At 49.6% G+C, this 20,200-nt stretch overlaps 1 protein-coding gene across 3 annotated transcripts in view; it reads left to right on the forward strand.

Moving 5' to 3' along the window:
• Nucleotides 1–20,200, forward strand: part of LRRC56 (leucine rich repeat containing 56) — a 1,196,120-nt gene that overhangs the window by 1,101,720 nt on the left and 74,200 nt on the right. For all 3 annotated transcript variants that reach the window (XM_069624078.1, XM_069624079.1, XM_069624080.1), the window contains one exon: nt 12,093–12,277. In XM_069624078.1, the coding sequence (XP_069480179.1) occupies nt 12,093–12,277 (185 nt within the window). The remainder of the gene's footprint in view (nt 1–12,092; nt 12,278–20,200) is intronic.

A 20,200-nucleotide genomic window follows, 5' to 3' on the forward strand; every position in this document is an offset into this window, starting at 1 on the left:
CAAAGAAAATATATGGCAATTCAATTGACACAAACCAGGATAGTTACAGTTTCTTGTGAACCTTTTCAGTAACCTGGGTGAACTCCCTTGCCCAGAATTCAAGATTAAATCAACTCCACTGTTATTCAAAAGAAAAAAAGGAAATTCACATGGGTAGCAACGTCTTAATTCAGTTCTTGAAATTCCAATAGCATGGTACAGTTTTGCTAACCAAAGTTCCAACAGCAGAGTTCTTCTTCCTGCGGAAATACAGACTTTCCACTTACTCATAATGGCATCAATGTTATTCCCAGCCACAATGCTTTTTTACCACTTTCAAGTAGACTCGATACAGTTAAAAAGATATGCAAATTATAGAAAGTTAATGGAACATGATTCTTGTTAATAGTACTTTTTCTTCTGTTCATATTGGGATACAACCCCAGCTTCAGTACTTTGTGATACAGCCACAGTTTCAATACTGTGTGATCCAACCCCAGCTTCAGTATTAGACTTGACAAGAGGTATATTTGTCAGGATGACTACACAGTGCTACTACTGCTTCCACTTCAACGGCTTCACCTCTGTTATAGTTTACCATGAGGACATTCTCCTTTGCCTCATAGCATTCCAATTCACTTGGGGGCACTGACAGTTTACATCCACTGACAATCAGGTACACCACTACTGCTTCAGTAGTATTAACACTCAAGTCAGACTTTGACAAGACTCCCTTCACGGTACAGGCAAGGTACTCTTCCTCTGAATGTCTCTCTTGAAAAGGAGCAGCCTCTTTGCCTCTCTTGTCTGTCTGCCACAGTACCAACTCACATTTGTCATTATGACCCACTTCTCTATAACAGTCTTTGCCAATATAGGTTGTGTCAACTTCATCAATTTTCATGAGCAGCAAGTTCCCCTTCCCCAGCTTTGCTTTCACTTTCTCTGCCAACTGTTGGCAAACAATTAACCAAAACACTTTGTGCCACTCTCTTGGCTTCAAGTAGTACTTGCACATTGATGGATGTTGTAAGCAAGATTGTACTTCTATTGGCCCTGCAGTATGGATATGATTGCATTCTGGCTCTAAGAAAGGCTGCTTTCAATGTCAAATTGTGAAATATTCTTGGCTTGGGCAATGCTTGTTCTTTCTCTTCAGCTGCATATGCAATGATTAACCACCTGACTTCCTACACGAGTTGTGATTGTTCGTGTGAATAAAGGATTAGAGTTCAGTATTCCTTTCGAAATCGAAATTAGGCAAACACAACCACTTCTTAATAGGTTTTACAAAGGTTAGACCACGTCTTCATAAGGTTTATGAGCTTTAAGGGTTTAACAATGGTCTTTGTAACATTTGCTCTTCACGCAAGTGAAATGTAAATTACTCTTTCACACGCAAGTGCTACTTTCTCATTGTCCCTTTGTTTAAAGCCTTCAACGAACACTTTAGCTCGCTTTAACTTATATGCAAGTGAATATTGTAACTGGATACTGTTTCCGGCAATGGTCACAAAAGGAATGAGAACTCCCGGGTTGACTCACCTGCTTCTGTGATCCTTGTTCTGCGGATTGCCCAACTTCTATGACTATGACTTCTGGCACTACTTATGCTACTTCTGGCTTCCAAGGGACCTGCACCGTTCCTTCAGCCACTCTCTTTTGGATCCCATCTCGCTCCTGAGACCTGTGACTCACCCGCAGCTCCTCGCTTAAGTCTCCAACACGGCTCCTGCACAGCAATCACAGCAATCAAACTCACATGGGAAAGACAGCCTCCCTGCACACATCTCAGATCTTGGGAATCCAGGACCCTTTCAGAACAAGCAGGTGAAATCTGTTGCATCCACATGCCGGCGTCACTCTGGTTCTCCCACTTCAGCTTGATTTGCAAGCACCCTGTCCTCTTCCTTCTGTCTCTGCTACTACAGCGCTCACTACAGCCACAGTTCCAACCTCCCTCTTTTTGCCTGCACCTGAGGGGGGCTTTTATGCCACCCAGGTTCCTTCAGGTGTGGGCTATTAGGCTTCATTGCCTGAATACTGCCATACTATGCCTCTTCAGCCCTCTTCCTTGTCCTAGTAATATTGGGATTATGGGACATGTAGCCCCCAACAAAAAAATTAGTTATTTCTAATTCTGCTGTTTGGCAAGCAGCCATCAGAAGTCTGATAAGGCATTGATATGATATGATAAGGCATTTGTAACGCGCCTATACACAAGTGTTTCAAGACGCGACGAGGCAGGGAAGGGGAAGACAGACAACGATCCTACTAGGCCAGGTTTCATTCAGATCGCGCAAGTGCAGGGGTAGGGGGAAGGGAAAAAGTGCATGGGGAAGGGGGAGGGGGGAAGGTGCAGTACAAGTAAGTAGAATAAAATAAATAAATAGAGCCAGCTGGTGGCAAGTGCAAGGTAAGTGCAGACAAGTGCTGGGAAGGGGGGGGCTGTAGGGATACAGACAGTCCCGCAGTGCAGGGGTTGCCAGGGAGGCAGTGCAAGTGGAGAGTGGCTGGGCCCAGGACCGAGGTCGGTGAGAGTGGCCTAGTTGCAGATTCAGTGCAGTTTCAGTGAAGAATTTAGCAGGGGAGAGGGAGAGAGAGAAAGCAGAAGCAAAGAGGAAGGTTTTGAGGTGCTTCCGGAACCGGAGATGGTTCTCCTCAAGTTTTAGGGAGGCAGGAAGGCTGTTCCAAAGGGAGGCCCCTGCCGCGGAGAGAGATCTACCCCCAGCTCGTTGCTTCGAGAAGCAGCTGACCCTGAGGGAGTTGGTGACGGATGAGCGAAGGGCTCGGGAAGGAAGATATTTAGGAAGAGAGAGTTGAAGGTAATTAGGCCCCAGAAAGCCTTGTGGACAATGCAGAGGGTTTTGAACTTTATCCTCGCAGCCACTGGGAGCCAGTGTAGAGATTTCAGTCCTGGAGAGATACGGTCCGGTCCCTGGGCTTGAGGTCAAGGACAAGTCTCGCAGTTTTGTTCTGGATGAGTTGCACAGGGCGGAGAGTGGAGGCAGGCAGATTAAGATAGAGGCTGTTACAGTAGTCCAGCTTCGAAAGAACCAGGGCTCGGGAGACAGTGAGCTTCTGGGGGAAGGAGAGGAAGGGAAGAATACCTCTGAGGAGGTGCAGTTGGTAGTGTGATTTCTTAGAGACGTCAGATATATGAGGAGAGAAGGAGAGTGTGGAGTCGAAGATGACCCCGAGGTTTTTTGCCTTGCAGGTAGGAGCAGGAAGAGGCCAAGAGAGGCCGGCCAGAGTGCTGCAGGGAAGGAGGGAGTGGTTGTGCCGATGAGTAGAATCTCATTCTTACTGGCATTAAGGCAGAGGTCATTGGCAGCACACCATTCCTGGATAGAAGACAGACAGTCAGAGATGAGGGAAGGAGAGGAGGAGGCCGAGGGTAGCCTGAAAATGAGCTGGGTATCGTCCCCATAGCACTGAAAGTTGGGGCAGAGAGCGGCGATGCGGTGGGCAAGGAGTGCCAGATACTGGTTGAACAGCCAGGGAGAGAGATTTGATCCCTGGGGGACACCACAGGTGGAGAAAAAGATGTCGGAGGAAAGACCCCAGTTGGACTTGGGAGGGTCGATTGGAAAGGAAAGAGGTCAGCCACGCCAGAGCCTGACCAGTGATACCCAGGTTATCACGGAGACGGTTGAGCAGGATGGCATGGTTGACAGTGTCAAAGGCAGAAGAGAGATCGAGCAGAATGAGAACACACGGAGTGTTGGAGTCGAGGTTCAAGAGCAGGTCCTCACGGATGTTCAGAAGAGCAGTTTCCGTGCTTCTGGCAGCTCTGAAGCCAGATTGATGGTCATGAAGACTACCAACAGATTCAGCATGGAGGTTAAGCTGGGAGATGGCCAGTTTCTCCAGGAGCTTGCCCAGGAAGGGAGTGATGGAGATTGGGCGATAGTTAGCCGGGCAGGAGGGGTCGGAAGAGGGTTTCTTAAGAAGAGGGTGCACAAGGGAGTGCTTAAGGGGGGGGATGGGAAGACTCCAGAGGTGAAGGAGTGGTTGCAAAAGTCAGCCAGGGCAGGAGCCAGGGAGTCGATGTGGTCCTTGATAGTTTTGGAGGAACAGGGGTGAACCTGTTTAGATGAGACTTTCATAGATCGGACTTGTCTGGAAACCTCGTCAGCAGAAAGAAGGGGAAAGACAGAGAAGGAGGGAGGAGGGGTGGCTGCAGAAGGGCCGGAGGAAGAGCCGGGAAGAGAGGGAGGGAGGTGATAGGAGGAGAGTGAGGACAGGATGTCCTGAGTTTTAGAGATGAAGTGAGAGACCAGTGCAGTGCAGAGGGCCTGGGAGGGGACAGGAGAGGTAGAGACTGCAGCAGGGTTGGCAAGCTCCTGGCAGATTTTAAAGAGTTCGGCCGAGTTGTTAGATGCCGCAGAGATGCGGGCTTAGATAAGGGTTCTCTTCTTGGTGAGAACGGAGAGACGGTATTGCCTTTGGAGTAGGCGGCAGGCCAGTTTGTCCGAGGATGAACATGAAGCACGCCATTTCCTCTCTGCCACCCTGCACTTGCGTTTTAGGGTGACGAGATCCGATTCATACCAGGAGTTACATTTGGCTTTGGGCTTCAGGCGGATTCTAATGACGGGGGCAAGGATATCAAGAGTATCAGATATAGCAGAGTGGAGCATGGAGCGGGCTGTGTCAGGGTGGGAGTCAACCGAAGGGGGAGGGGGGCGAGAAGGTGGCAGCGAAAGCCTCAACTGACACGCGCTTCATGGGTTGGATGACCGAGAAGGTGGGTGGCAGTGATGAGGGTGGCTTTGCCTGTGGGGTAGGGAGGGTGAGGTGGGAGGATAGGAGAAAGTGATCACTCCAGGAGAGAGGAGTGGAGAGAGGGACGGAGAGGGGAAGGTCAGAAGAGATCAGAGCATCAAGAGTGTGCCCTGCAGAATGAGTAGGCCCAGAAGGGAGGATAGAGTGAGAGAGAGTCACAGAGGTCACGAAAGAGTCCAGTGGGGGGACAGGAGGCATCCAAGTGGATGTTGAAGTCCCCAAGAAAGAGGAATTGAGTGGTTGAGGACAGGAGTGAGGACGACAGGTCAGCCCACTCAGAGAGGAAGGAGGAGATTTGACCAGGTGGCCGATAGATAGTAGCCACGGTAAGGGAATGGCTAGGAGAGAGAGAGAGAGTCGGCAGACAAGACATTCAAAGGAGGAGTAGGTCTGCGTAGGAGTGACAGTGGCAGGAATCCACTCAGGGAAGATAAGGGCTACACACCCCCCCTGCACGGTTGGGCCTGGGCACGGAGAGGATCTTGTAACCGTCAGGTAGGAGTGTGTCAAAGCTGGTGACAGAGCTGGCCGTGAACCATGTCTCGGTGAGACCGAGGACGTCAAGGTCCAGTTCCTCAAGAAGGCGACAGATATCAGAGGAATGCTTGATGGCAGAGCGAGAGTTAAGAGTGGCAATGTGGAGAAGGTTGCCATCCTTGAAGGACTTCTGGGGAGGGGTACAGATCATAGGTACGCCCTGCGGAGGTGTAGAAGGAGATGAAGAAGGAGCACAAGAGGGGGCAGGGAGGGAGGGTAGAGGCAAGGTAGCCGAGGACAGAGGAGGGGGGACAGCAGGAGAGGAAAGGAAGTTGAAGAGGCGTGGGAAGCGTCTATCAAAGAGGTGAAGGTTGGCCTGAGGGCCTTGGACCAAGACGGTCCCATTAGCGTAGACATTAATGATGGCCTTAGAGGAGTGGAAGGAGCCCAAGAGGACATCCCAACGGGTGCCACCATTAATGGGAGAAGAGAAAGGAGAGAGCACAGAGACCATATGAAGGGTCCATAGGTCAGGCGAAGGCACGAAAAAGAGGATGTCAGTGAGAGTTTCCTTGGAGCAGGCACTAGTGTAGGTGTCAGCGATAGGGAGGCCTGGGTTGGAGACCAGGATGTCCTTTTTAAACTTTTTCCTACCAGATTTAGTGAGGAGAGCAGGATAGTCAATAGAGAAGCAGTTAGAGAAGACAGGCGAGATAGAGAGCACCATGGAGTAGGAGGGAGTGGGGGGGGGGGGACAGACGATACGAGAGCACGCAGGCAGGAAGTGAGCGGCAAGCCCAAGTTTACCACAATTCAGAACAGTAAATGCGTAATTAGGTACAGAGGCCACCTAAGTTTGAGAATCCTGCGAGGGGAGAAACAACCCTAGTTTACAACATTTCAGAACAGTAAATGCGTATTTGGTACAGAGGCCACCTAAGTTTGAGAATCCTGCGAGGGGAGAAACAACCCTAGTTTACCACAACTGTGGAACACAGTGAGGTGAAGACACCATGCGAATGAAGTGACCAGGTGTAGGTGGGGTGGGCCGGGAGAAGGTGGAGATAGCAAGTGGAACTGGCGCCTGGTGTCCCCTGCGGACACCTGTAGACACAGAGAGAGCCGCAGCTGTAGGAGCTGCCCTTTGCCTGAGGGGCCCTTAGCCGTGGGGGCTGCCGGGCAGTGGGGCTGCCCAGGAGGGTCAGTAGATAAGGGGGGTGGAAGGGCAGGGAGGCGGGCTGGAGGAGGGCACCAGGAAGAGACTGCAAGGGGAGGGGGGAGGGGGAAAACACACAAAGCACGCGCTCGGAGCGCGAACAAAGTAAAACACAATTGCAATAAGATAATCTCACTTCTGGGAGTATGGGGAAAGTTAAACGGGGGGTTTACCAGTCTTCCTGGTCTGTTTCCACTCTCATGTGATCCTCCCGCAGTACACCACCCCCAAGGTCAGGATCAGGAAGCAGCTGCCTTTACCTGGCCACATGAAAAGGGTGCCAGACCAGATTTCTGGGAGGAATCATCACTGATTCATCACAGCCCCCTGTTGTGAAGTTTCTGATAACCGCTTCTGCTGCAGAAGGAAATATGTAAGATGATGAAATAGGATTTTCATTAACGAAAAGTAAAAGCCCAGTCCTCAAGCAGTCTCCAGGGAGCAGCTGTTGAAGTCCACCTTCCACAGACCACGAGAAGGGGTCCACACATCCCATCCATCTCTGATATTCACTATCCCACTGCACCGCGATCAGGTCTCTGCGCTAGCCACTTCCTGGGCCCTTTTCAGTCCGTAGTACCGTCCCTGCGGTGGGAAGGTCTCCACCGCTGGTGCCCCTATGTCACAGCTATTCCCTCACCATCAGGGCTTTCAGCAGGCCTCTCTGCTTCTGTCCACAGGCCTGCCCATATCGAGTTTCCACCCCGTGCCGATATGTCTCGGGCGCACTTCGGGTCTTCTGATCTTGAGAGATACCAGCCCGCTCGGCTGTGAGCCCCTCAGAGTCACTTCAATGCCTCTCTCTGGTGGCTCACAGTACGAACTCCGCCTCTTCCATGCATTGTTCAGCCCGGCCTAAAATGGCATCCATCCTTCACTGCGATGGGTAAGAGGATTAGTCCTACTGGATCAAATTGTTTACCCCGGACGCATCCAGATTTTACGGATTTCAGGTAACTGGGAGCAGAGCTCGCAGTCTCGTCTGTTGGCTCCTGGCCAGGCACCCCCCTTGTGACGATTGTTGAATGTAATAGACACAATTGCAGCAGCACCTCTGTAAAAATAAGCGTAATCGTCAATCTGATATTTTATATAGCACTTTGGGACAGATTCATCCTGCATTTAAGCAGTGCAATAATTGCCTACTACCTCACTTTTCAACTTGGCGCTTGCTTAAAGTACCTATGGGAGATGGAAGGATGATTTCATCAACCATCTAAAAAAACATGCAAAACAATGTAGCAAGACAGATCTGCAACATTAAGCCACATGACCGCATTTCCCCTTCCCTTGCCAAATTCCCCTGACCTTTGTAATCAAATTTAAACTTCTCTGTTTGACCCACACAGATCTCCACAATGAAGGTCCTGCATATGTCAAGAAAATAATTATTGCCATTCAACAAGGCACCTCAGATCATAGTTGTATTCCCCTCAAGATGTTGCAAACCTCTCCAGGTAAAGCCAGAGAGGCTGATGTTTTGCTGCTCCAAGCTCTCACCTTATGGAATGTTCTACCCTCCCATCTCCCAAACATAGAGTACTATTGCTGCTTCGGACCATTGCTCTTCAACATTTTCTTTACATATATATGACATTTCAATAAAGTGCACATCAAATTCCAATGTCTCTTTTGTCTTCTTTGAGTATTCATTTCTTCCCCCCACCAGCCACCACCTCCCCACCCTTTTACTCTGCTGGTGGTGCGCAATGTGTGCTTTAAAGCTTTAACTCGCCCTTGGCCGCCCCCCCCCCCAACCCTCTTCCCCTATTCCTCGCCACCTCCTCCGCCTCCCAGGATGACTTAAGGGTGATATCCTCGCCACAGCATCGCAGCGACCAGGTATGAACTAACACCATGTCCCACAGGGGTCAGCCTGTACAGCCATGTACTTGTACCAGGTTCCTTGCGGGTTCCCCTGCATTCTCATCCACTCATGTAGGGGACTCTAGAGTCTTACAGCGGCCTCGGCCAAGCTGCTGAGTAGGCCGAGTCTGCTTGCGGGCAGTATTGTTCAAGATAGGGGGACCATTCCATCTCTCTGGATGGCTTGCAGTCGTGGAGTGCACCTGTCAAATTTTCCATGTCATAGATGTTTCTTGCTTTCACCACCCACTGACGTTCTGTCGGAAGATCAGGCTTCTTTCAGCGTATTGCAAGACATGCTCTCACCGCCAACAGGAGGAAGTGAACCATGTCTGGAAGATGCCTCCACTCCTCATTCTCTACCTCTATCCCAAAGAGAACAAAGAGTGGACCCATCTCCCTCTTAATCCCATCCAGCGCCTTTATCCAATCCAGTACCTCCCTCCAGAAAATCTGCATCTCTGGGCAGGCCCACCACATGTGCCAGTAGTCAGTGTTTTGCCCACATTCCCTCCTGCATCTGGGGCTAACTCTGGGGAACATTTGGGAGATGCCAACTGTGTCTAGCTGCCACCTGTATAGCGATTTGATGCAATTTAGTTTGTAGTGTCATTCTATGGAGGTACAGTGGGTGTTTGCGCACATGGCTTTCCATTGGTGGTCCTCCAGATCCACTCCTAGGTCTCTTTCCCACCCTTTTTTGTGTGACTCTACTCCTTCCCTTCGCCCCACCAGCAGTGATTGGTACAGCCTGGAGATTAAGCCCCTTGTGGAATGTGCTGTGCTAAGAATAGTCTCTGTGTCGGTTAAGTCACTTTGCAGATAGTCCATCCACTTTGTGGACATTAGTACCCCTTTCAGTTGCAGATATTTAAATACTGGTAGAGCGCCTATGCCCAGGCTGTCTTCCAGAACTCCCAGCTCCACAAAGTCCTTTCCCTTTACCACCTGTCCTACTCTCTCGAGACCCGCCTCATACCAGTCCTGAAAGCAAAGCGGGTCCTGTATGTCGTCCCGTATTGGAGGTGACCATATATGGCTGAGTATATTGTTTCTCCTTTTATTTTTTTTTGCATGGGACCGCCGACCATGGGCTCCAAAGCCATTCCCCCACCAGGCGCAGGAGGTAATTGTCTATGCTTACCCATTTTTGTCGCTTTCTATGCGCAGATGTGGTATCAGCGCACTAAGCTGTGCATCTCTGTACTATACCCGCATGTCTGGGAGTCCCTCCCTGCCCTTGTCTTTAGGTTGTATCAGGGTGTTGTACGCCACTCTTTGCCTACATCTTTCCCACAAGAACCTGCTAATCCTACGCCTCAACTCCCTAAAATTATCCTCAGGCATTGCTGTAGGGAGCCTTTTAAACAAATAAGACTTTCGGATGTAAAGACATTTTCACTGCATTTAGCCTCCTTACCAGGACAGCGTGAGTCGCGACCAGGCCTCCATCTTAGCCAACAGTAGGGGGAAGTTAGCTTCATATAGGTCCGCTAGATCTCTGTTAATAAACACCCCCAGGTATTGGATGCTATGCCTTTCTATTGGGATCCCCAGAACCTCTAGGTCTGCCACAGGGCCGTGCGCCTCTCTGCTGCAGGGGAATAGAGTAGATTTAGCAGTGTTGACCCTGAACCCTGACGCCCTTCCATAGTCTGCTAATATTGAGTGCACTATGTTGCGCACATGAAGGAGCATGTCATCAGCATACATGCTGAGCTTGTACTCACTCTCCTACTTTTATACCCCTCACTCTGTCATCACCCCTTAACTTGATACCCAGTGGCTCCATTAAGAAGGCAAATAAAAGCGAGTATAGGGGACACCCCTGCCTCGTACTTCTATAAAGGCTGAACGTTGGGGGCGTCTTGCTATTTACCACAACCTGGCGGTTGTGCCTGCATATAGTGCCTAGATGCCTCTCATTGCCCTTTCCCCAAAACCCACTTTGTCCAGGACCGCGAAGAGAAACCCCCACTTGACGCGGTCAAAAGCTTTCTCCACGTCAATGATGACCAATGCAAAGTCCCCCCCCCCCCATCCCGGGCCATGTGGTCCATTAAGTTCAGCGTCTTACGCATGGTGCCTGCGCTCTGTCGCACCCCAATAAACCCCAACAGGTCGGGGTCTATGGGGCGATGTAGCATCCCTTCCAGCCGGGTAGCTAGTTTACGGGTGAATATCTTCTCATCTAGGTTGAGTAGCGAGATCGCGGGGTATGATTGACACAGGGTGGGGTCTCTGCCTTCTTTGGGTATAACTGAAATTAACGACCTATTGAATGAGGGGGGCCGCTTCCCCGGTTTCCAGGATATTGGCATAGAGTTTGACCATGTATGGCACAAGCATGTCTGCGAAGAGCTTGTAAAACTCTATTGTGTACCCATCCTCGCCTGGGCCCATCTGTTTCTTCCCTTGTGAGTTTCGTCATTGCTATGTCCCGAAGGCATTTCTCTGGCGTGCGCGCACCATGCATGTACTCACTCCCATACAGCTTCTAGTAATGGAGGGCGAAGCATGCTGCCATCTCGTCGGGCCATGTTCTAGGTATCCCCCATCACCCGCCAGCGCCGTCACCTACCTGTCTACTCTCTGTGCCCTCAATCTTGCCACTAGGAGTGCGTCTGCTTTTTCCCCCTCTCGTTTAGAATCTTTTTTTAAGGAACCATAATTTGCAAATCGTGTACTCCAAACCCATCGCTTTCAGCTCCGCACGTTTAAGCCAGAGCTGCTGAAGTTCTGGTTCAGAGTAACCACCCCCTGGGTGCATCCTAACCTTCCTCCTCCCAATCTCTTTCCGAAGGGTTGTTTCCCTGGGTCTAATTTCCCTCTTCTTCCTGGCCCCCTCCAACATTAGGCAGCCACTCCGAGTTGCTTTTCCCACCTCCCACACTGTATTTACTCCCACCTACCTTGTATTGTTTATCTTAAAATATTTGGCTATTTCAAAGCAGAGATGCTCTTCGAAAATCTTGTCCCGCCATAGGGAGTCGTTGCACCTCCACTTGGCATCTAACCTGCTGATTCCTAACACGTCAATTTCCATGCACACCATGTTGTGGTGTGACCAGCCCACCAGCCTATGTCCACAGCCCACGAGTCGCCCACTTTGGTCCCCATTCAAGAACACATAACCAGTTCTGTTGCAGGTGGAGTGTGGGATGGATTAAAAGGTGTATCCCCACAGGCTGGGGTGAGCCTACCTCCAGGTGTCAACTAGCCCTCTCGCTTCGAACGCCAAGCCTAGAGGCCCAAGCTGCCCTTCTCCCTGTACTTCCCGCTAGCTTGTCACCTGCCTTTTAATGTCCTTATTCCTCTTTTCCCCTACCAACTCTGCACTTTTCATTTAGTATTTCTTGAATTTCTTCTTCCGATTTATTTAAATCAAGCCTTCTCATCATGACACAAGTCAATACTCCAAAGATGTATACTAAATTAGTTTGCTAATTCAATGTACGTCAATTTTCAGTGACCATTGTATTGTGTCTGACTAGGACTGGGTCTGAATGGATCCATAGTTGCCAACCGCACCATCATAGCACAGAATTGGTGAAACCCGGTATTCATGTAGACACGGGTTAAACTATGAATCCTTTGCTTATAGTAAAAATGCACTGTTTATTTATAAATTATGCCACAGCTGATCATTTGTAAGATGGCATCAGTGCAGCTAGCTGGCAAAGTACTTGGCAATATAATGTGCAAGTTGTGCTTGCTTTGTGCTTGCAAAGACAACATCGTAATGTGTTTGTTTTATATTTGTCAGACGGCTTCAAGCTATTGAAAGGGACAAAGCACCACAGGTACTGACAATAATGCATAATGAAGATGACGACAGCCTCAGTGATGGCAATGAGGATGACGAGTTGAGACAGTCCTACGATGATGACTGCAACAGTGTGATTTCATCTGACTCGCCTGGTCAGTCGCCTCTTCCCCAGTATCCAACAGGTAGGATGCATAGCACAGCCACATTTAGCTGTTCATAGTATTTCTCAAATGATTCCTCTATTTTTTTTTGCCAGCTCCAAAGGTACAGGATTCATGTTTGTCTCATTGAACGGAAACCACACTCTTCAAAGCCAATGACATACACAGTGGTTACTGATCCAATCCAGGAAGAAGCCCCTTTGTTACCTTCTTTTACTAAGAGTCATGTCTTGGAAGCTCGTCCGTGACCGATACATTGAGCAACAGGCCAATACAGCACTATGGGAAATTTTAAAGGGCGTCAGATGTCCTGCTTAATATCCACATTAAGCCAAACAAAAGAAGCGATGGCTGTGAGGTTTAGAATCCATCTTAAGCTCTGACATAGCTCTGATAATCACTTCTGCATGAGACCTCAAGCGACCCTAGACATTTTCGGCCTGATTGGTCAGTGAGGTGTAGCTTGTAGGGTCAGGTCCTTTTTTTTAATCATGTAGACAATGAGGTCTCCATTTGTAGAGCAAAATACTTTGTTGGCCTTTTTAGTTAAAACAATCCCTAGAGGGAGGAACATGGGTTCCATGACCTTATACAGTTTGTTTTCAATACAGTTTTAAGACCCTTAAACTGGACCATCTCAGTGAATTTAGGTGATTCAAAACCATTATTATGACATGGATATTGCAACAGGGTTTTGGCCTAAAGCAAGGCACGCTGGTTAGAGTTTCAGACATTCAAGCAGAAATCCCACTTCCCTTTTCTTCATGTAAACCCGTAGGAATTGTGCAATGAAATGTTTAACTCTTACTGTGAGAGACCAAAACAGTATTGGCAACTTTTCTGGGATTTATTTGTAATCAAATGAATTTACTGAAAACATACAGAAGAGCTAAAGGAATTTGGTAATTTAAGTTTAAAAAAAAATCTGGGTAATCGAAAACCAAAAACATCTTGCACAGAACATTGTAAGGTTTTGCTGATGGTTTGCTGAATATGAGGTGACCTTACTCTGTGTCCCACTTGGATATTTCTTTTTTGCTTTTGGCTAAAGAAGGGTTTCAAACTGCTACTTTAAATCCCAGTATGCCATTCATAATTTGTATCATTAAAAAACTATAGTAAGTTGAGTCGCTTGTGCGACTGTATGAGTGGCACCTATTCTTCCGGCTTGGCTGGGGAACGCAGGCTCCACGTCTAAATTTTGGAGAATAGATTCAATGGCAGTTAGGTCTTAAGCAAAGTTTCTTTGTGATAGTGCTGTACTTGTCCACCTTTAACATGATGAACCACAATACCGTTCTCTCTCTTGGTTATCATCATTGACCTGTTGGTCAACTAAGGCACTGGCATGGCTTGCTTCACCCCTAAGCTATAAACCAGGCAAATAAACAACTATACTTGTCTGTCCAGGTTTATTTGTTTCTACCTTAAGCAACTGCACTTAACAACAATTGTCTGCTATATCATTGGCTCCAGCTTCAAATACAGGCTGTATTCGGTTGCCACTGAAGTAGTTAATTACTTGCCGTTAGGGTCTACAAATTGCAATTGCCAAGATCACAGTAGCAGCACACAGGCAGGACCACACCACACCACATCTCTCTGATCTTGGGAAGCTTACACTGATTCCCAATTGGTTGTTTGACTATTGTTTTGACAACTAATTATTGTTCACAAAAGTGTTTTTGGCAATATCAATTTTTTTCTAAATTATTGAGCATCAACGCATTCAACAGTGCAATTAACAGTAACCATTCATCAAAGCAACCTTTTCTTTATTGCTGAGATACTAAAGGATTTCACAACATAAATAGTATTTGCCATTCAGCAAATTAATGGTTTCATCTGCATATGCATTTATATTCATAACCATATGTGAAAATTAGTACGAATAAACGAGGTGGGTGGTGATAGCTTAATTCGCAATACCAATCCAGAGTTTGAAATTTGTAATGATTAAGTGACCCCCCCACCCCGTTAAGTATCGTAATATTAAATTTCTAATTCTTAGTAGTCAAATAAATGCAACCATCGAAGTCTTTAAGCCCCCCCCCCGCCATGCTAACAATGAAATCATAACATATACCCCACTTTGAACCTGACAGCTTCATGCCATTATTTCGTATTGGGTGGAAATAGTCTCTCCGGAGAGCCAACTTTCTCCGTATTTTTGCACCAGGCATCTATATTCCCATGGCATGACCCTACATGACTATTGACATTATTAATTACTCCTACGTCCCGTCCCCTTTCCTCCATACTTATGGGACATTCCTCCGTCCTGTTGGACAGGACCGGAGCACTTTTTAAAAAGCATCACATTTTTAAAAAATGTGTCCTTCCTCTCTTTTTACGTGGGGTACCGCATGCGGCCATAACCCCGCCCAACTTAGCTCCGGCCAGCGCATCACCCATCAGTCCTTTTCTCCGCTCGATCGGGACTGGACGCACTTGCATCTTCGGAAGATTTTTTCCTTCCAGTGTCCTTCCCTCCTGCTCCGGCTTAGCGGTCGCGAGTCTGTCTATGCCGTTTCAGTTAGATTTTCCTACTTGTTGTTCTTGTCAGCGATGCTTCGCTAGGGCGGACCCCCATCCTCTTTGTTTAGAGTGCTTGGGTCCGGACCACCGGTGGGACTCATGCTTTTACTGCGACACCCTTTCGGTCCAGGCGCTTCAACGTCGTTTGGAGCGGTGGGAGGAGGTGTTCCAGCGCGCTCCCCCATTGCATTTTCTGACTTTCATCGAAGAAAAGAAGAAACGCCCGGTGAGTTTTTTCGTTTTTAGAGCACCCCGGCCGGGGGACTCCTTCCCGGGGTCTTCCCGGTCCGGGAGGAGCGTCAAAAGCTCTATTACCGGGGTTTGCCATGAGGTGCCTTCTAGGCCTAAAAAGTGTACCGCAGTTTTCTCCGAGGGTCTCCGTAAGGGGCCTATTGATACAGAATTACTATCCGAGGCCACTCCTGTGGGGGCTATTTGTGAGCCCAGCTCTACTGTGGCGGCGGGTACCGGAGCTTGCTTCGAGGTCTCCCTGGCTGGAGCTTCCCGTAAAAACACTGGGGTACGCCCTGAGGCCTCAGTTGAGGCTGTTAGTACCGAACAAATGTTCGAGGCCCGGGGTGAAAGGGCTTTAGATTCCGAACTCGGGTCCAAGGCCCCTCGTTTGGTGGCTAGGGTGACCAACAGTTCTGAGCGGCCTGTTAAGGTTTTGTCGGTGAGGTGTGTTCCTCATCGCTCCCATTCAAGCAGTGACACTAGACCTGTTGTGGGGGCACGGAGTGAGGTCTTGGACCGTAATTCCTCAGTTACCGGCAGTACCGAGGTCCTTCCGTTGAAGGCTTCTCTGGCTGATAGCATGTCTCAAAAACATTCTAGGCCTCGCAGCACCGGTTCGGCCGAGGTTCCTTGTATCAAGGCTAAAATGAAGACTCCTGACCCACCTGTGAAGACCCCTGTCTCACTTCAACATGTGTCGCAGTTCTCCTCAGGTGCTGACAAAATGGCGCCCACTCCCGCTAAGACTACGGCGGCCATTTTGGATACCTCCCTTACAACTAAGCCATTGGCCCTAGGTGTGGGGAGTGGGTTTTCAGGTGAACATCGTTTTCCTTGTGCACATCCTTTTCGTCCAGTTTGACTGCAAGGCTCGGATGCCTCTTCCGCACAATGTCACGCTTCCTGCGGCATCGGCGCCCTTGATTTATGTGGACTCAAGTGGAGAAGGGCCCTCTTGGCACCCCTCTCCCTTGAGTCCCTGGAATTACTCCACTCATGAGAGGCCTCCTCCTGTCGCGCCTAAATAATCGGCGGAGGACGTCCTTTTCGGCAAGTTTCAAAGACTAATGCATTCCGACCCCATGAAGGAGTATTTTTGAGGCTTGTTTAGGGAGATATGCCCGCCTGCTCCGACGGTCCCAGCTGCGGCACCTGTGGTTCCGCCGGCGCTGCCTTTACCGGCTGGACCTCCCCCGACTTTTCCTCCCTTGCCTCCGTTGTCCCCATTGGACAAGTCTACAGTGGTGCCTAATGCAACTCAGCCTGAACCGGATCTGCTGGACGACACACAAGAGGATCAGGACAGCGATGACCAGCCCCGCTCTGTCAGAGCCTTTCACGACCGGGTGCTGGACATGATGTGTTTATTGGATGTTCCAGTACCCGAGGCACCCACTCTGCAGGAAGGCGTGCTTTCGGGGGCGTTCACCTTGTCTCTTTCGGAGCGTACCAGCTTGTTCTTGCAGAAGGACGTTTTGGCCGAGGTCCGTAAAGCTTGGGAAAAACCACACTCTGGACTGTTTGTCAACAAGAATATTTACGCACGTTATAGGCTCCATTTTTCGGAAGAGGTGGCTTTAGCGTCGTGTCCGCCCCCCTCCTCCATGGTAGTGGCTGCGGCCACTTTACAATCCAGGCCTGCTGCATCTTCTTCCGCAATGGCTACACAGGTTCTGGCTAAAGAGGACAAGCTTCTTGACTCTTTGGGAACGAGGATTTTCGCCAATTCAGCTCTGCAGTTACATCAAGCGAACGCAGAACTGGTGTTAACGGGGGCGAATATTAAAATGTGGAAAGGTCTATCGGAATTTGAGGTATTTTTTTCCCGCCAAAAAGCTAGAGGATTTCAGAGCAGGTTTGTCAGATGCTAGGGTCCTGTCGCAGGACATGCTGGAGGCCGCGACGCATCAAGTCGACACCTCGGCCTTGTGGCCTCATGCTTGGCATGGACACTTCTCGTCAGGATTGGCTGCACACCACCAAGTTCTCTAAGGAGGTGCAGGATAAGGTTTTGGACCTGCTCTTGGATGGCAAGGAGCTTTTTCATTCCTCAACAGATGTTTAACTGACCAAAACTAAGGATAGCACTCAGACCGCCAAGTCTTTGTCGGTCCTGGTGAAACCGCCTTTCAGGGCACAGAGAACGTCCTCGCAGCCTCGGCCTTCCTCTGGTTTCAGGGGTTTTCTGGACCGAAAGTCCCGCAGGGTTGATACCCCTTCAGGAAATTCCTGCCAAAGGCAGCTACGGAGCCGGTTTTTCTCCCGTTCCTCAGCCTTCTCTTCAGGTTCAGGTTGCACTGCCAACGAAAAACCAGCTAAATGAAGTTTCTCTGCGCTCGCACGAGACCCCGGTGGGAGGACGCATTGCATCTCATTGGGAGGCATGGCAGACCATCACCGAGGACCGGGGTCGCCCTCCCTCAGAGCTGAGATTCAGAAGTTGCTGGATCTCAGGGTGGTGGAACCCGTTCCCCTAGGGGAGCGAGGGGAGGGCTTCTATTCCCGGCTGTTTTCGTGCCCAAATCCAACCAGGCTGGCCTGCGCACCATCCTAGACCTTTCCCAGTTCAATCTCTCTACCCCAAGAGAAATTCAAGATGATCACGCCCTGTCAGATATAGTCCTCTTTGTAGAAGGGCGATTGGCTCCACTTGGTGGACCTCCAGGATGCGTATATGCATATCCTGATCTGGAATCCACATCGGAGATACCTACGGTTTTCTGTGGGAGAGGAGCACTTCCGGTTCCGAGTGCTCCCTTTTGGCCTCAGCTCGGCACTGCGTGTCTTTACGAAGATGATGTAGGTTATCGCAGCTTATCTTCGGCTTCAGGGTATCCACGTGTATCCGTATTTGGACGATTGGCTGCTGCGCAGTCCTTTGAAAGCCTTGAGCAACCTTCAGTCTCTCCTCCAGCTCCTGTTCCACCTTGGGCTGTCGGTGAACTGGCGGAAATCCTCCATGACGGTCTCTCAGGACCTGATTTTCCTGTGTTTTCGTTGGAACACGATCCACTGCAGAGTATACCTGACCGGGGACAGAATGGCGGATCTGGTGGCCACGTGTCAGGTCTTTGCGCAGTCGGGGAGCATGTCGGCCTGGTGGTTCCAGAGGCTTCTGGGCCTCATGGCCTTGTGTGTTTTGGCTCTTCCTCTTGCTCGGCTCAAGATGAGGCGGACGCAGATGGCTCTTCGGAGTTCCTGGCGTCAAGCTGTGGATCCGGACTCCAAAATTATATTGATTCCAGCTTTCATGAGAGCAGACCTTTTGTGGTGGTCGTTCTCGGCAATCTGTCAGTGGGTGTGGATTTTCAGGACCCCGTTCCGCTGGTGACAGTCACAACGGACTCTTCCCTTCTGGGGTGGGGTGCGACGTTGGACCTTCTTCAAGTTTCTGATTTCTGGTCGCACCCAAGACAAGCTGCTTCATATAAATCACATGGAGCTTCTGGCGATCTTCCTGGCGCTCAAGGTGTTCAGGCCGGTCACTGTCAACCAAGTGGTCCGTGTCCGCACGGACAATGTGGTGTCCATGTTTTACATCAACAAGCAGGGGGGTACCAAGTCCCCTCCTCTTGTGGATCTTGCCATTCAGATTTGGGAATGGGCGGTGCAGCATGGCATCTGGCTGGTGGCTGTACACATCCCGGGCCAGCTGAATGTTACTGCGGATGCCCTCAGCCGATGAACGATGGTCAGCTACGAGTGGGAGTTGAAAGTGGAGGTCCTCTTACAAATCTTTCAGTGTTGGGGCAACAGGAAACTTCCTCTGCATGCCTCCAAAAACTGACTGGGAGCCTCCTTTCTAGGGGATGCTCTCGAAATTCCCTGGTACAATATGAGGGCCTATGCTTTTCCGCCTCTGCCTCTGATTCATCAGACAATTTTCATACTGAGGCACACGGTGAACTTTTCTCTTCTGCTCATAGCTCCGTGGTGGCCGGCCAGGTCCCGGTTTTCAGAGCTTCAGCATCTGTCGGTGTGTGCACCGATCAGGCTTCCGTTGGTTCCTGACTTGCTTCACCAGAGAGATCCGCAGCTGTGGCACCCCTCCCCACAATCGTTCAGCTTGGTGGCACGGTGCCTGAGTTCAGATCTTTAGAACATCTCAACCTGTCTGCTGATAACATGCGCATTATTCAGGCAGCCAGGAAGACCTCGACGAGATCTCAATACAGGAGCAAATGGCTTTGATTCTGCCACTGGTGCTTAGCCAAACAATTGGACCCCAGGGTGGCTACGATCAACACAGTTCTGTCCTTCGTCTCTCACCTAGCAGAGTCGGGCATTCATGTCCTCTCATGCAGGACTTATCTTTCGGCTGTTGCCGCCTACTTATCCACAGACCAGGGCTCTTTTTCACTATCAAATCCAGTGGTTAAAAGGCACTTTGCCGGTCTAATGAGTCTTTACCCTCCTGTTCGCAAACTGCATCCGACGTGGGATCTGAATGTGGGCCTTACGGCATTGTGCCATAAGCCCTTCGAACCAATGGCTTCAGTATATCTTAAGCACCTTTTGTGGAAAGTGTCCTTCTTGGTCGCCGTGACTTCGGCAAGACTTGTGAGTGAGCTCCAGGCTTTGTCGGTGGAGCATCCCTTCTTGGTCTTCCACAAGGATAAGGTTGTCATGAGGACGAATCCTTCTTTTGTGCCAAAAATGGTCTCTGATTTTCATCTAAATCAGTCAATCTCCTTGCCCGTCTTCTTCCCAAACCCGACTTCGGAAGCCGAAAGGGTTTTGCATTGCCTGGATGTTAGCAGAGCTCTTAAATTCTATCCGGAGAGAACATCTGAATTTAGGAGTTCTTCTCAACTATTGGTGACCTTTGGTAATCTGCAGGGTAAACAGGCCTCCAAAGCGACGATCTCCAGATAGGTTGCTGCCTGTATTATGGAGTCTTACACTGTTCAGAGCCTCCAACCTCCTAAAGGGATTCACGCACACCTGGTACGGGGCAAAGCAGCTGCTGTTGCCTTTCAAAAGTATGTCCCCTGGGAGACCATCGCGAAAGCGGCTACATGGGCCTCTCCATCAGTATTTTGTAAACACTACTGTTTGGATCTGAGCTCCAGAGCTGATGCTCAGTTTGACCAGGCTGTGCTTAAAAACCTTTTTCAGTAAGGAGTTTCCATCCACCCGTAATTCCGTTGAGGAGTGCTTGGGAATCTCCCA

This window comes from Ambystoma mexicanum, chromosome 11 (assembly GCF_040938575.1).
Source record: "Ambystoma mexicanum isolate Mex_15411 chromosome 11, UKY_AmexF1_1, whole genome shotgun sequence".
Classification (NCBI taxonomy): domain Eukaryota; kingdom Metazoa; phylum Chordata; class Amphibia; order Caudata; family Ambystomatidae; genus Ambystoma; species Ambystoma mexicanum.